This window comes from Coregonus lavaretus (assembly GCF_964263955.1).
Source record: "Coregonus lavaretus genome assembly, chromosome: 6".
NCBI classification, from domain to species: domain Eukaryota; kingdom Metazoa; phylum Chordata; class Actinopteri; order Salmoniformes; family Salmonidae; genus Coregonus; species Coregonus lavaretus.
In genome coordinates, this window is record NC_139993.1 from 44435043 (window position 1) to 44449294 (window position 14252).

Sequence of the window (14252 nt, forward strand, 5' to 3'; positions counted from 1 at the left end):
TGGGGGGGGGGGTCATTGTCATCCTATGGGGTCGTAGCAAAATAATGGCCGACACAGCATTTTTATACATGACCCTAAGCATGATGGGATGTGAATTGCTTAATTAACTCAGGAACCACACCTGTGTGTAAGCACCTGCTTTCAATATACTCTGTATCACTCATTTACTCAAGTGTTTCCATTATTTTGTCAGTTACCTGTACCGTAGCAACAATCTCTCTCGTGTCTCTCTCTCTCGTCTCGTATCTCTCTCTTGTCGGTCTCGCGCTCTGTCTCCTCTCTCTCTCTCTCTCTTGTCCACTCTCTCTTGTCCGTCTTCTCTCTCTCTCTCAAATTAATCTCTTACCAGTTTCATCCACAAGGTGGCACTGTTAATCCAGGGTTTTGTCAACATTGGTCTGAAAAATGAAGCATTAGAGTTTTTCATTTTAGTCATTTAGTAGACATGGGTTTACATGTAGTTTCTCTCTGTCATTGTAATTGTTTTTGTGTCCAGAGTGCACACACTGAGGATGAGGATGAGGAGTGGTCTCTTGTACTGACAGACTGATGGTGTGGGAATGATGGACCTCCCCAATGGCCAATCAAGCATCACCACCGCCACTGCCTCTGAGGTGAGACTCACTCCTTTACCCCCTTAACTCCTTCCATTCTAATGATTTTAAAGGGGTTCTTTGAAATGTTGGCAATGAGGCCCTTTATCTACTTCCCCAGAGTCAGATGAACTTGTGGATACCATTTTTAGTATATAAAGGAAGTAGATAAAGGGCCTCTTGCCAAAATCCCGAAGTATCCTTTTAATTTGTGTGGCCCTGCAGGGCTTGAACATAAGTGAACTGTCTAGTGTTCCCCCAGGAGAGGTTTGGAAACACTGATATAAAGAGCATTGTGGGTGTCAATCAAACCCCTATTTCTTTTAGCTTTTAGATTCCCATGTTCCCTGTCCTAATGTGTGTGTGTGTGTGTGTGTGTGTGTGTGTGTGTGTGTGTGTGTGTGTCTCTAGAAGAGCAGCAGCTCAGAATCTCTCAGTGAGAAGGGTTCTGAACTAAAGAAGAGTTTTGATGCCGTCGTCTTCGATGTCCTGAAGGTCACCCCGGAGGAGTATGCCGTAAGTAGCTACCTATCCAACATACTGGTGTGTGTGTGTGTGTAAGGAATAGTGCTTGTGAGACACTAGAGGGAAGGGGAATGAGAATGATGCATCTTGGACTGTCTTTTAGAAAGAGAGGAAGATGGGAGGAGTAAGTGGGTGAGTTGAGGAATAATTGATGTGTGTTGGCAGGAGGACACACTGGCCCTAATTTCCTCTGACATGCTCAATAGAACAAGGCCAATCTAAAAGCTACAGCTCCCAGCATCTGATGAATCACCACGGCCCTCCTTAATATCCTACAGTCAGTTTCCATGATGTCAGACAACATAAACCAGCTCACTGCGTAGACTAGGCTATCACTCTGTAGAGTATAACGAATGGCCCTGTCATTTACCTGCTTTTCCCTGAAAAGCCAAAGCGCTGTATATTATTTATAGAATATTTAGGTCCACTGTCTGACTGGTATTTCTGTAGGCAGTATAGTAGCATTAATGTAGCACAGCTGATTTATGATGTGATTAATGCAGCAGCTCTTTAATTCTGACACAGTTCTTCTGGTTAAGTATTTAAGAAGGTTCCATACTCAATGTTCTAGGTAGAACTGTAGTTTGAGCCTTTCTTCTCACTGTTGGGAGTCCTCTCCGCTGCCCTGCCATACCCAGCTAGACAGACAGGGAGCACTCTAACCTTTCATGGTCAAAGGTCAAATAGGGGGTGCTTATTTGTCCTGTTTCACAAATGTAAGATTGTGTAACCTGTACAAGATTATTAAATTTTTTTGTCATTTAGCAGACGCTCTTATACAGTTAGTGAGTGCATACATCAAATTATTTTTATTTTCTTCATACTGGCCCCCCGTGGCAATCGAACCCACAACCCTGGCATTGCAAACGCCATGCTCTACCAACTGAGCTACATCCCTGCCGGCCATTCCCTCCCCTACCCTGGACGACGCTGGGCCAATTGTGCGCCACCCCATGGATCTCCCGGTCGCGGCCGGCTACGACAGAGTGTGTTTTTTGTATATCCCACTTTCCCTGAGATACCGGAGCAATTAGGGTTAAGGACAATTCCACGGTAACGGAATTACGCTTTGACTCAGTTTTATTTTAAATGTATGAAAAAAGAAAACCATTTGATTTCAAAGTTTAACAAACCATACAAGGACTACTTTTAACAATTTCCACTGAAAGATGTACAAAAACTAATTTAGTGGAACAACTGCAGAATTACGGTAAAATCTCTCAGGTTTGTATGCGACCACGTTTTTCCAAAAACTCTTCATATATCTGCTCCGAATTAAGATTCACAGATGTCTACAGAAAGAATGGGGTGTCAACTATGACATGGCACCTAGAGTTTGAAAAAATATATTTTGGTTATTAAGTAAGTGAAGTGGATTTACACCCGGTAACGGAATTACAGGAATGGAATTACATCATGGGTCCCTGATCTGTACTACACAGAAATGCATAATTATGGATATGAATGATATTCTCCTGAAGTTTGGACATCACAGTGCAGTACAATACAGCACAGCACAGCAGAGTAGGGTTGAGTTCAGTGCAGTAGATAATACACTGAACAAAAATATGAACGCAACAATTTCAAAGATTTTTACTGAGTTACTGTTCATATAAGGATATCAGTCAATTGAAATAAATTCATTAGGCCCTAATCTATGGATGACTGGGAGTGTAGATATGCATCTGTTGGTCACAGATACCTTTTTAAAAAAGGTAGGGACGTGGATCAGAAAACCAGTCAGTATCTGGTGTGACCACCATTTGCCTCATGCGGTGCGACGTATCTCCTTCGCATAGAGTTTCTGTGTCACGCCACCACCACCTTCCAAAGTCCAAGTAACACACATAGTTTCCTTACAAGGGCTACGTGCGCTTCTCTAGGTGGGGCGTCTGTCTCTTATCCTATTATATTGGTGGCGTGACTCAGACACTTTCTTAAAAAATTATATTCATACACACATTAAAGAACAGTTACACACTGCATTGACTATATTCACTATTCAGGCATGCATCTGGATTACAAAGTATCAATCATGTTTACTATGTTTTACCTTTATCATTTCACAATATTTTGTATTAGAAAATTATCTATATATTCCCTCCTTTGGGACTTTCAAAGTCCCAATCATTAAAACAAAAGTTAACATAAAATGAATGTAAGCATGTGCATATACTTATTCTTAGCTTTGCCATCTGTGGTTACATTTTATAAGAATATATTCAGACCAATGTATCTTCCTCATTGTCTGACCCATCTCAATGAGGACGAGGAGCCCAGTCGGGTACTGGGTACAAATCCGGAAGGTTTCCCTCTAAGCTAACCTCCAATTGTCGCTGTTGAGCTTTGTAACCATGACAGGCCCATCCACCCCCAGGGACAACACCATACAGACATTCAGGATTCCCAAATGGGCAGTCCATTGGTCCTCCTTTAATATTACAGGGCTTTCCATATTCGTTAACATACTGTCCTGAACAGGGTGTATTTCTTTGGTTGAATTATTAACAATTGTCTGTACAGTCATTTGCTTTATTGTGGTTTGGATCAAAAGTGACTTCAACAGAGGTAGTATACAGCAAAAAAACATTCCCATTACTACAAGTGCTATGCCTATCATGATCGCCATTTTTGTAAACATTGCTCCCCACTTTCCCAAAGTTAAGTCCATCCAATCCCAAGTGTGAGCGTCATTCCCAGCATTGTCCTTAACTTATTTTCGTAGTCCTTTGAGCTTAGTCATTGCTTCAGTGAATGAACCATCCGGGGCAGTATTATTGGGAATGAAGGTACATCATTCATCCCCAAACATAACACAAACTCCACCTTTTTCTGCCAACAGCCAGTTTAAAGCCTGCCTATTCTGCCATGTCATTCTACTTGTAGTCTGTACTTGCTCTCCCAGAGCTGTTAACGCAGAGTCTGTGTAATTAATGAACCTCTGTTGATTATAGTAAATATAATTGATCCATTTTAGGTTTATGTTGGGTGATATCCAGACGAATATTGATTCAAATCCTGCTTTAATTTAATCTCTTGCCTTGTATTCATTTGGAATTCCTCTAGGCTGACCTATTGAATCCAAATATACATTGGGGTCATGTTCATACGCTCTTTTTACCCTTTTATTATTATTCTGTGCGTCCTGGTTTGTTGTTTTTGCTACCTCCCATTCTGATATAATAACTTCCTGAAGCATTTGTGCTCTAGCACATATTCCCATCCATCCTCTCAAAGTGGCTCTAATTCTTTGTTCTCCACATACCCAAAATAAATCTGCCACTGCTACCGATTGCTCCTCATAAGGAGAGATCAGTGGCAGTGATAGTGTCTGCTTCTCGCATTCCCCAGGGTCACCAAGGCCCTCCATTAGTCACTATCACTACAGTGCTTGACCCTGCCACCTGATAGTTTGCTCTTTGAGGGGTGTCTGCATTCCAGGAGATATCGCTATATAAGTGCCATGTGGTCTCACCCATACATTTTCCCAAATCATGTTCCCCGTTTGTTTTGTTGTAGCATTCATACTTCTGCTCATAATCTATTTGATATTTCTCTGGTGTTTCCATTTTTCTTGGTTCTATTCTGACATCTAATTTTTTACACCACTCCCCCAATCCTGCTTGATTATAGTATTTGTGGTAGTCAGGACTTCCTAAGAAGGATAAGCGTTCTGCAGGGCAATAGGGTCTCTCTGATCTTTTGAGGTGACAGAATGTTTGTTTAAAGTCAGCACGGTCCCTGTGGCTATGTGGACTTGGTATTACTATCAGTTCCTTTAATGGGGAGGGGGCGCATACTAGACAATTTGTTTTCTTATTAATTATTTTAGCTGAATACTGTGCCCATCTGTACCAATCATTTTGTAATGCTCCCTCCCATAGTCTCCTTAGTTTTGTTGGTGCTTTCATTATTTCCGGTATTACTGCTGGGGCTGAGCTAGATTTGTTTATTTTCCTGTTTTCCCCAATTAGTCAAAGACTCCCATACATTTTGAAAGAACCCAGTTGATTCTGTTGTTTCTAATTCTGTCTTTATTGGTTTAGGTGTTACAATAATTGACGGTCCTTGGGTGATTGCCATAGTTACATTAGCTGTCCCTATTTCTCCTTCCTGTCTAGATTGACATGTGGGAATATGAGTAATATCAATCGTTGTTATATTATTCCCTTCTGACCATTTAGTGCTAACTATTTCCAAAACGTGCATCGTTTTCTTGTGTCAATTCCTCTACGGTAATTTCCCAAGTGGTGTCTTTTTTGTTAATTTCTATTTTACAGCCATCTTCATCCCATATTGCTTCTCCTATTGTTTGATGATTAGCCCACCCACAAAGTGATAGTTCTGGCAGAGGTTTGATCCTCCGTATTGAAAAGGATCTTTGAGTTTCTGTAGCTGTCATTTCTTGTGCTGGAATAAAAATACTAGTTCGAGCTGTTTCCAATGGTACCTGCTTTTTTATTATTTTTTATTCTAGCTTCAGGGGCCAATTCCTTAAGTACTGGTGAGATCATAAGATGTTTGGCTTGTTTTATATCCATTATTTTTGCATATCTATTCCCTACAAGTTTTCAATTTTTATTTATTTTTGGCTTAACTTCCACCCAATGATTTTTTTTTAGGCATTTTATTTTAAACAGTGCATATCCTTCTATCTGACATCTGCCTAGTCTAGGCCAGCCTGTGTACAATTTGGTCTCTGTTCACAACAGATACTCTTCCTGGTTCAGTAAGGCTATCTCTAGAATACTTTATAGTTGTGGGCAGGCTCACTACCATCTTTCCTAGGTTAACTGCTATTAGTGTTAGAGTAATTCCACAGCTTTTCAGTTGTTGGGGACCATAAGAGGGCAGAGAAGTCAATCGTAGGGAAGTCACTCTCCTCAATGGCAGAGGAGTCACTTTCTTCAATGGCGGGGAAGTCACTCTCCCCTCCATCTCCTGTTGTCCCTCCATTGCCTGGGTGATCGCATGTGCTTGGGGCATCTGACATAGCAGGTATCCTATCAGAAGTATTCCCCACATCATCAGGTCCCATCTCCTGACTCCGGATTTTCAGGAGGGAGTGCCTGCTGGCCTTCGATGTTGGTGCTGAGGCTCGTACTTGCTTCTTCTTCTTGGACTCCGCCTGGTGCCTTGACATCCTCAGCTTACTCATGGCTCGCCGGTGGCAGGCCGGTTCCCTTCGAGACCCTGGTGCAGTGATTCAGATGGTACCACGTTGTACTTCCTTACACCTGTATCGCCGTGGGCGTCGCTCGAATCACTGTGTATGGTCCTTCTCTCCTGGGCTCGTTCCACTTTCTGCGGAACACTCGGATGTAGACTTGGTCTCCTGGGATCCAGGAGAGAAGGACCATACACAGTGATTCGAGCGACGCCCACGGCGATACAGGTGTAAGGAAGTACAACGTGGTACCATCTGAATCATCCAGGATGTGGTTGATATGCACACCCTAGTCTCTGCTTAATCTTTAACTGCTATAGTACTTGCTTCACCGTTTTCTGAATAAATGCTGATCCATTGTCTGAACTGATTTCTGTCGGTATTCCAAATCTGGGTATTACCCCTCTGGTTAGAAATGTGATTACTGTCCCTGATCCTAGATCTGCTGACGGTACCGCCTCTACCCATCTGCTAAATCTATCTATGATCACTAGCATGTACAGTGAGGGGAAAAAAGTATTTGATCCCCTGCTGATTTTGTACGTTTGCCCACTGACAAAGAAATGATCAGTCTATAATTTTAATGGTAGGTTTATTTGAACAGTGAGAGACAGAATAACAACAAAAAAATCCAGTAAAACGTATGTCAAAAATGTTATAAATTGATTTGCATTTTTTAAAGGGAGTGCTCCTAATCTCAGCTTGTTACCTGTATAAAAGTCACCTGTCCACAGAAGCAATCAATCAATCAGATTCCAAACTCTCCACCATGGCCAAGACCAAAGAGCTCTCCAAGGATGTCAGGGACAAGATTGTAGACTTACACAAGGCTGGAATGGGCTACAAGACCATCGCCAAGCAGCTTGATGAGAAGGTGACAACAGTTGGTGCGATTATTCGCAAATGGAAGAAACACAAAAGAACTGTCAATCTCCCTCTGCCTGGGGCTCCATGCAAGATCTCACCTCGTGGAGTTGCAATGATCATGAGAACGGTGAGGAATCAGCCCAGAACTACACAGGAGGATCTTGTCAATGATCTCAAGGCAGCTGGGACCATAGTCACCAAGAAAACAATTGGTAACACACTACGCCGTGAAGGACTGAAATCCTGCAGCGCCCGCAAGGTCCCCCTGCTCAAGAAAGCACATATACATGCCCGTCTGAAGTTTGCCAATGAACATCTGAATGATTCAGAGGAGAACTGGGTGAGAGTGTTGTGGTCAGATGAGACCAAAATCGAGCTCTTTGGCATCAACTCAACTCGCCGTGTTTGGAGGAGGAGGAATGCTGCCTATGACCCCAAGAACACCATCCCCACCGTCAAACATGGAGGTGGAAACATTATGCTTTGGGGTTGTTTTTCTGCTAAGGGGACAGGACAACTTCACCGCATCAAAGGGACGATGGACGGCGCCATGTAACGTCAAATCTTGGGTGAGAACCTCCTTCCCTCAGCCAGGGCATTGAAAATGGGTCATGGATGGGTATTCCAGCATGACAATGACCCAAAACACACGGCCAAGGCAACAAAGGAGTGGCTCAAGAAGAAGCACATTACGGTCCTGGAGTGGCCTAGCCAGTCTCCAGACCTTAATCCCATAGAAAATCTGTGGAGGGAGCTGAAGGCTTGAGTTGCCAAACGTCAGCCTCGAAACCTTAATGACTTGGAGAAGATCTGCAAAGAGGAGTGGGACAAAATCCCTCCTGAGATGTGTGCAAACCTGGTGGCCACCTACAAGAAACGTCTGACCTCTGTGATTTCCAACAAGGGTTCTAAGTCATGTTTTGCAGAGGGGTCAAATACTTATTTCCCTCATTAAAATGCAAATCAATTCATATTTTTTTTTACATGTGTTTTTCTGGATTTTTTAGTTGTTATTCTGTCTCTCACTGTTCAAATAAACCTACCATTAAAATTATAGACTGATCATTTCTTTGTCAGTGGGCAAACATACAAAATCAGCAGGGGATCAAATACGTTTTTCCCTCACTGTATCTTCTGCCATTCACCTTTTTTAAAATCATATCTACAGTTGAAGTCGGAAGTTACACCTTAGCCAACTACATTTAAACTCAGTTTTTCACAATTCCTGACTTTTAATCCTAGTACAAATTCCCTGTTTTAGGTCAGTTAGGATCACCACTTTATTTTAAGTAATAATAGTAGAGAGAATGATTGATTTATTTCAGCTTTTATTTCTTTCATCACATTCCCAGTGGGTCAGAAGTTTACATACACTCAATTAGTATTTGGTAGCATTACCTTTAAATTGTTTAACTTGGGTCAAACGTTTTGGGTAGCTTCCAACAATAAGTTGGGTGAATTTTGGCCCATTCCTCCTGACAGAGCTGGTGTAACTGAGTCAGGTTTGTAGGCCTCCTTGCTCGCACACACTTTTTCAGTTCTGCCCACACATTTTCTATAGGATGAGGTCAGGGCTTTGTGATGGCCACTCTAATACCTTGACTTTGTTGTTCTTAAAGCCATTTTGCCACAACTTTGGAAGTATGCTTGGGGTCATTGTCCATTTGGAAGACCCATTTGCGACCAAGCATTAATTTCCTGACTGATGTCTTGAGATGTTGCTTCAATATATCCACATCATTTTCCTTCATTTTTACATTTACATTTTTAGTCATTTAGCAGACGCTCTTATCCAGAGCGACTTACAGTTAGTTAGTGCATACATTATTTTTTCATACTGCCCCCCCGTGGGAATCGAGCCTACAACCCTGGCGTTGCAAATGCCATGCTCTACCAACTGAGCTACATCCCTGCCGGCCATTCCCTCCCCTACCCTGGACGACGCTGGGCCAATTACGACAGAGCCTGGATTCGAACCAGGATCTGTAGTGGCACAGCTAGCACTGCAATGCAGTGCCTTAGACCACTGCGCCACTCATGATGCCATCTATTTTGTGAAGTGCACCATTCCCTCCTGCAGCAAAGCACACCCACAGCAAGATGCTGCCACCCACGTGCTTCACGGTTGGGATGGTGTTCTTCGGCTTGCAAGCAACCCCCTTTTTCCTCCAAACATAACGATGGTCATTATGGCCAAACAGTTCTATTTTTGTTTCATCAGACCAGAGGACAATTCTCCAAAAAGTACGATCTTTGTCCCCATGTGCAGTTGCAAACCGTAGTCTGGCTTTCAGGTTATGTTGATATAGGACTCGTTTTACTGTGGATATACAGTGGGGAAAAAAAGTATTTAGTCAGCCACCAATTGTGCAAGTTCTCCCACTTAAAAAGATGAGAGGCCTGTAATTTTCATCATAGGTACACGTCAACTATGACAGACAAATTGAGAAAAGAAAATCCAGAAAATCACATTGTAGGATTTTTAATAAATTTATTTGCAAATTATGGTGGAAAATAAGTATTTGGTCACCTACAAACAAGCAAGATTTCTGGCTCTCACAGACCTGTAACTTCTTCTTTAAGAGGCTCCTCTGTCCTCCACTCGTTACCTGTATTAATGGCACCTGTTTGAACTTGTTATCAGTATAAAAGACACCTGTCCACAACCTCAAACAGTCACACTCCAAACTCCACTATGGCCAAGACCAAAGAGCTGTCAAAGGACACCAGAAACACAATTGTAGACCTGCACCAGGCTGGGAAGACTGAATCTGCAATAGGTAAGCAGCTTGGTTTGAAGAAATCAACTGTGGGAGCAATTATTAGGAAATGGAAGACATACAAGACCACTGATAATCTCCCTCGATCTGGGGCTCCACGCAAGATCTCACCCCGTGGGGTCAAAATGATCACAAGAACGGTGAGCAAAAATCCCAGAACCACACGGGGGGACCTAGTGAATGACCTGCAGAGAGCTGGGACCAAAGTAACAAAGCCTACCATCAGTAACACACTACGCCGCCAGGGACTCAAATCCTGCAATGCCAGACGTGTCCCCCTGCTTAAGCCAGTACATGTCCAGGCCCGTCTGAAGTTTGCTAGAGTGCATTTGGATGTTCCAGTAGAGGATTGGGAGAATGTCATATGGTCAGATGAAACCAAAATAGAACTTTTTGGTAAAAACTCAACTCGTCGTGTTTGGAGGACAAAGAATGCTGAGTTGCATCCAAAAGAACACCATACCTACTGTGAAGCATGGGGGTGGAAACATCATGCTTTGGGGCTGTTTTTCTGCAAAGGGACCAGGACGACTGATCCGTGTAAAGGAAAGAATGAATGGGGCCATGTATCGTGAGATTTTGAGTGAAAACCTTCTTCCATCAGCAAGGGCATTGAAGATGAAACGTGGCTGGGTCTTTCAGCATGACAATGATCCCAAACACACCGCCCGGGCAACGAAGGAGTGGCTTCGTAAGAAGCATTTCAAAGGTCCTGGAGTGGCCTAGCCAGTCTCCAGATCTCAACCCCATAGAAAATCTTTGGAGGGAGTTGAAAGTCCGTGTTGCCCAGCGACAGCCCCAAAACATCACTGCTCTAGAGCAGATCTGCATGGAGGAATGGGCCAAAATACCAGCAACAGTGTGTGAAAACCTTGTGAAGACTTACAGAAAACGTTTGACCTGTGTCATTGCCAACAAAGGGTATATAACAAAGTATTGAGAAACTTTTGTTATTGACCAAATACTTATTTTCCACCATAATTTTCAAATAAATTCATTAAAAATCCTACAATGTGATTTTCTGGATTTTTTTCCCTCATTTTGTCTGTCATAGTTGACGTGTACCTATGATGAAAATTACAGGCCTCTCTCATCTTTTTAAGTGGGAGAACTTGCACAATTGGTGGCTGACTAAATACTTTTTCCCCCACTGTAGATACTTTTGTACCGGTTTCCTCCAGCATCTTCACAAGGTCCTTTGCTGTTGTTCTGGGATTGAATAGCACTTTTCGCACCAAAGTACGTTCATCTCTAGGAGACAGAATGTGTCTCCTTCCTGAGCGGTATGACGGCTGCGTGGTCCCATGGTGTTTATACTTGCATACTATTGTTTGTACAGATGAACGTGGTACCTTCAGGCGTTTGGAAATTGCTCCCAAGGATGAACCTGTCTTGTGGAGGTTTACACATTTTTTTCTGAGGTCTTGGCTGATTTCTTTTGATTTTCCCATGATGTCAAGCAAAGAGGCACTGAGTTTGAAGGTAGGCCTTGAAATACATCCACAGGTACACCTCCAATTGACTCAAATGATGTAAATTAGCCTATCAGAAGCTTCTAAAGCCATGACATAATTTTCTGGAATTTTCTAAGCTGTTTAAAGGCACAGTCAACTTAGTGTATGTAAACTTCTGACCCACTGGAATTGTGATACATTGAATTCTAAGTGAAATAATCTGTCTGTAAACAATTGTTGGAGAAATTACGTGTCATGCACAAAGTAGATGTCCTAACCGCCTTGCCAAAACTATAGTATGTTAACAAGAAATTTGTGGAGTGGTTGGAAACGAGTTTTAATGACTCCAACCTAAGTGTATGTAAACTTCCGACTTCAACTGTACGTAGTCCATGACTAGGTGTCGAAATGGTCCTTCTGGAACTGGTATGTGACCTATAGGTGTAGTTATTCCTTTTCGTATATTGTTTTGTGCGCACACCTCACATTTTGTTAATGCCTCATCTACCGTTGCCTGTAGATATGGTGAGTATCCCTGTTTTTTAAATTTTCCTTATCACTTCCCCCCCTTGCGCAATGGTCAAAACCATGCGCATCAGTTATCAGTAGATTGAGCAACAAAATGAGCGCTACTATGGTTCCTTCATGAGACCTCCTTTGGTGGCCCCCCTTTGGTGCCACATTGTTTGTTCATAAAGTCCTGCTCTTTCCTGCATCCTAATTATGTTGTCTGGTTGTGGTATAGATTCAATAATGACCATTGGTGCCGTTAACACTGGGATGGTTTATTTAGATGCCTTTTTGACAGCTTCATCAGCCGCATTGTTTCCTTTGATTACAAGCCCATTTCCTTTCTTATGCGCCTGATACTTTATTATCGCCAGTTTTGTGGGGTACATTAACGTCGTCATAAATGTTACAATCTGCTCGTGGTGTTGTATGGGTGTTCCATCAGAGAAAACTGAATCCTTGGCCTCCATTCCCTTGTTTATTAGTAAAGTAATGTGTGGGGCAGCACCAGAAACATTATACCGTTTTGCCACTAAGTCTGAGCCGTCCCTGTCTGTTACCTCCATTGCTGCTCCCTGTTTTCCAATGACTTTGTACTGAGACATAATTGGTACTGATATCCCATTTGTGTTTAACAACCACAACTGTTCTAAAAGATCATCACGATAGGGATCGTATTGCATTGTGCAATGATATTCTGATTTTCCTCTATCTGCTACTGGTGTCTGAGCCTGAATAAACCTACCCCACTTCTTGACTGTCTTATCTACTTCTGTCTCAATGCCCCCTAACCAATATACATTTGCTGTGCCCTGTGTCATTACCATTTGTAAGTATAACCCTGCTTATCTATAATTACCCCTTCAGAGGAATACCGAATTTGTATACCCATTTTGCATAGGGCATCTCTTCCTAATAAGTTGACAGGGGTGTGTTCTGATACGAGTATAGGGAGTGTTGCGGATTAGTCATCCACTGTCAGGCGAACTGGAGCTGTTATTGGAATTAACTGTGTTTGTCCCAAGAATCCTACAGTTTTGGCGTATTTGCCAGACATGGGGAGGTGAGAGGCATAATTTGGACTTACACAAGTGTAAGTGGCTCCAGTATCTATCATCATGGGTGTGCCTCTATTTTCTATTTGAACCTGCAGCATAGGTTCTTGATCAGCTCACGTAGTTAACACTGGAAACTGACCCTCCCCTGTAGGATTCTCTGGGCACCCCTAGTACCCCTGATTGGGCCCCGCCCATGGGTTCACAGGACCTTGGAATTGATTCTGATTTTGTTGCCAGCCGCCAGTTTGTTTCCAATTACTTTGGTTTCTGTTCCCCTGTTGTTGCCAGGGGTTTGTGGGGCAGTTTCGTCTGGTATGCCCTGGCTGTTGGCATCCCCAGCAGGTTCTAGGTGGCCGTTGTGGGCCCCGGTTTCCTCCTTTTTGATTGTTTTGCAGAGGTTTTTGTTATCTATTGTTATTATTCCATTGCTGGGGTTGTTGTGCATATACATTCACTACTGGTGGTGTGGGTTGCACTTGGGCCTGTGGCGCGGGAAGCAGTTGTGGCCCTCCGGAGGAGACTGCAGCCACCGTTCCTGTCTCAGTCATAGGTGCTGTTACTGGAGCCTGGATTTTCTTCTTCCCTCTGCCTGTCAGTTCTTCCAGTTGGAGTTGATTCAGCTTTCTCTGAATGTCTCTCCCCTGTTCTGTGAGTCTCTGTTCATCCTTTCTGTGTTTTTCTTCTGCATGTATCACATGGTCACAGAATTATTTGTGTGACTTTGAGGTTAGTCCTACCACATCCTCCAGCCTGCTTTTCAGTGGGTTTCGGAACAGTGTTGTCATTAGTGGGTCCCCTTCTGGGTCTCGTTCTGTTTCCAGTCTCCATTGTTTCATCTGTTCGTGTAGGTAGGCAGCTGGATTCTCCGTTTCCCCCAGTGTTCCCCCTTTTAGTGACTTGGTCAATTCTCGCCGGATATTCCAGTCTCAGTGCTCGCCAGACTTCAGGGCGGTGTGAGTCAAAATCCATCCCTTCTCCTTGCGGGTCACTCACTTCTCTCTCAAGGTTACTGTTCCTCAGTACATCCTCAATTTTTGCCTTTCCTACCACCCTTGCCAACAGTGCCTTCAGATCCCCCACAGCCAGCAGTTTCCCCATGGTTTGCTCCTCAAAGGTTCTTATCCATTTTCCTGCCCCATCATGCAAATCTGGCAGGCGGACAACCAATCCTTCCAGGTCCTGCGATCCCCATGGAACATAATGTGCCTGGGTGCCTTTTATTAAGATTGGATATTGCCCCTCATATTTTTCTCCTATTCTGCACTCTTTCCTCCCTTACTTCTTGGTTGCAGACTACC

At 43.1% G+C, this 14252-nt stretch overlaps 1 protein-coding gene across 1 annotated transcript in view; it reads left to right on the forward strand.

Annotated features, from left to right (window-relative positions):
* The first annotated feature begins 501 nt into the window (after nucleotides 1-501).
* LOC311131294 (ras-specific guanine nucleotide-releasing factor RalGPS2-like) overlaps nucleotides 502-14252 on the forward strand; it is a 100349-nt gene continuing 86598 nt past the window's right edge. The window contains exons 1-2 of the mRNA XM_084164191.1: nucleotides 502-614; nucleotides 1005-1109. Of these exons, the coding sequence (XP_084020317.1) occupies nucleotides 561-614; nucleotides 1005-1109 (159 nt within the window). The 5' untranslated portion in view covers nucleotides 502-560. The remainder of the gene's footprint in view (nucleotides 615-1004; nucleotides 1110-14252) is intronic.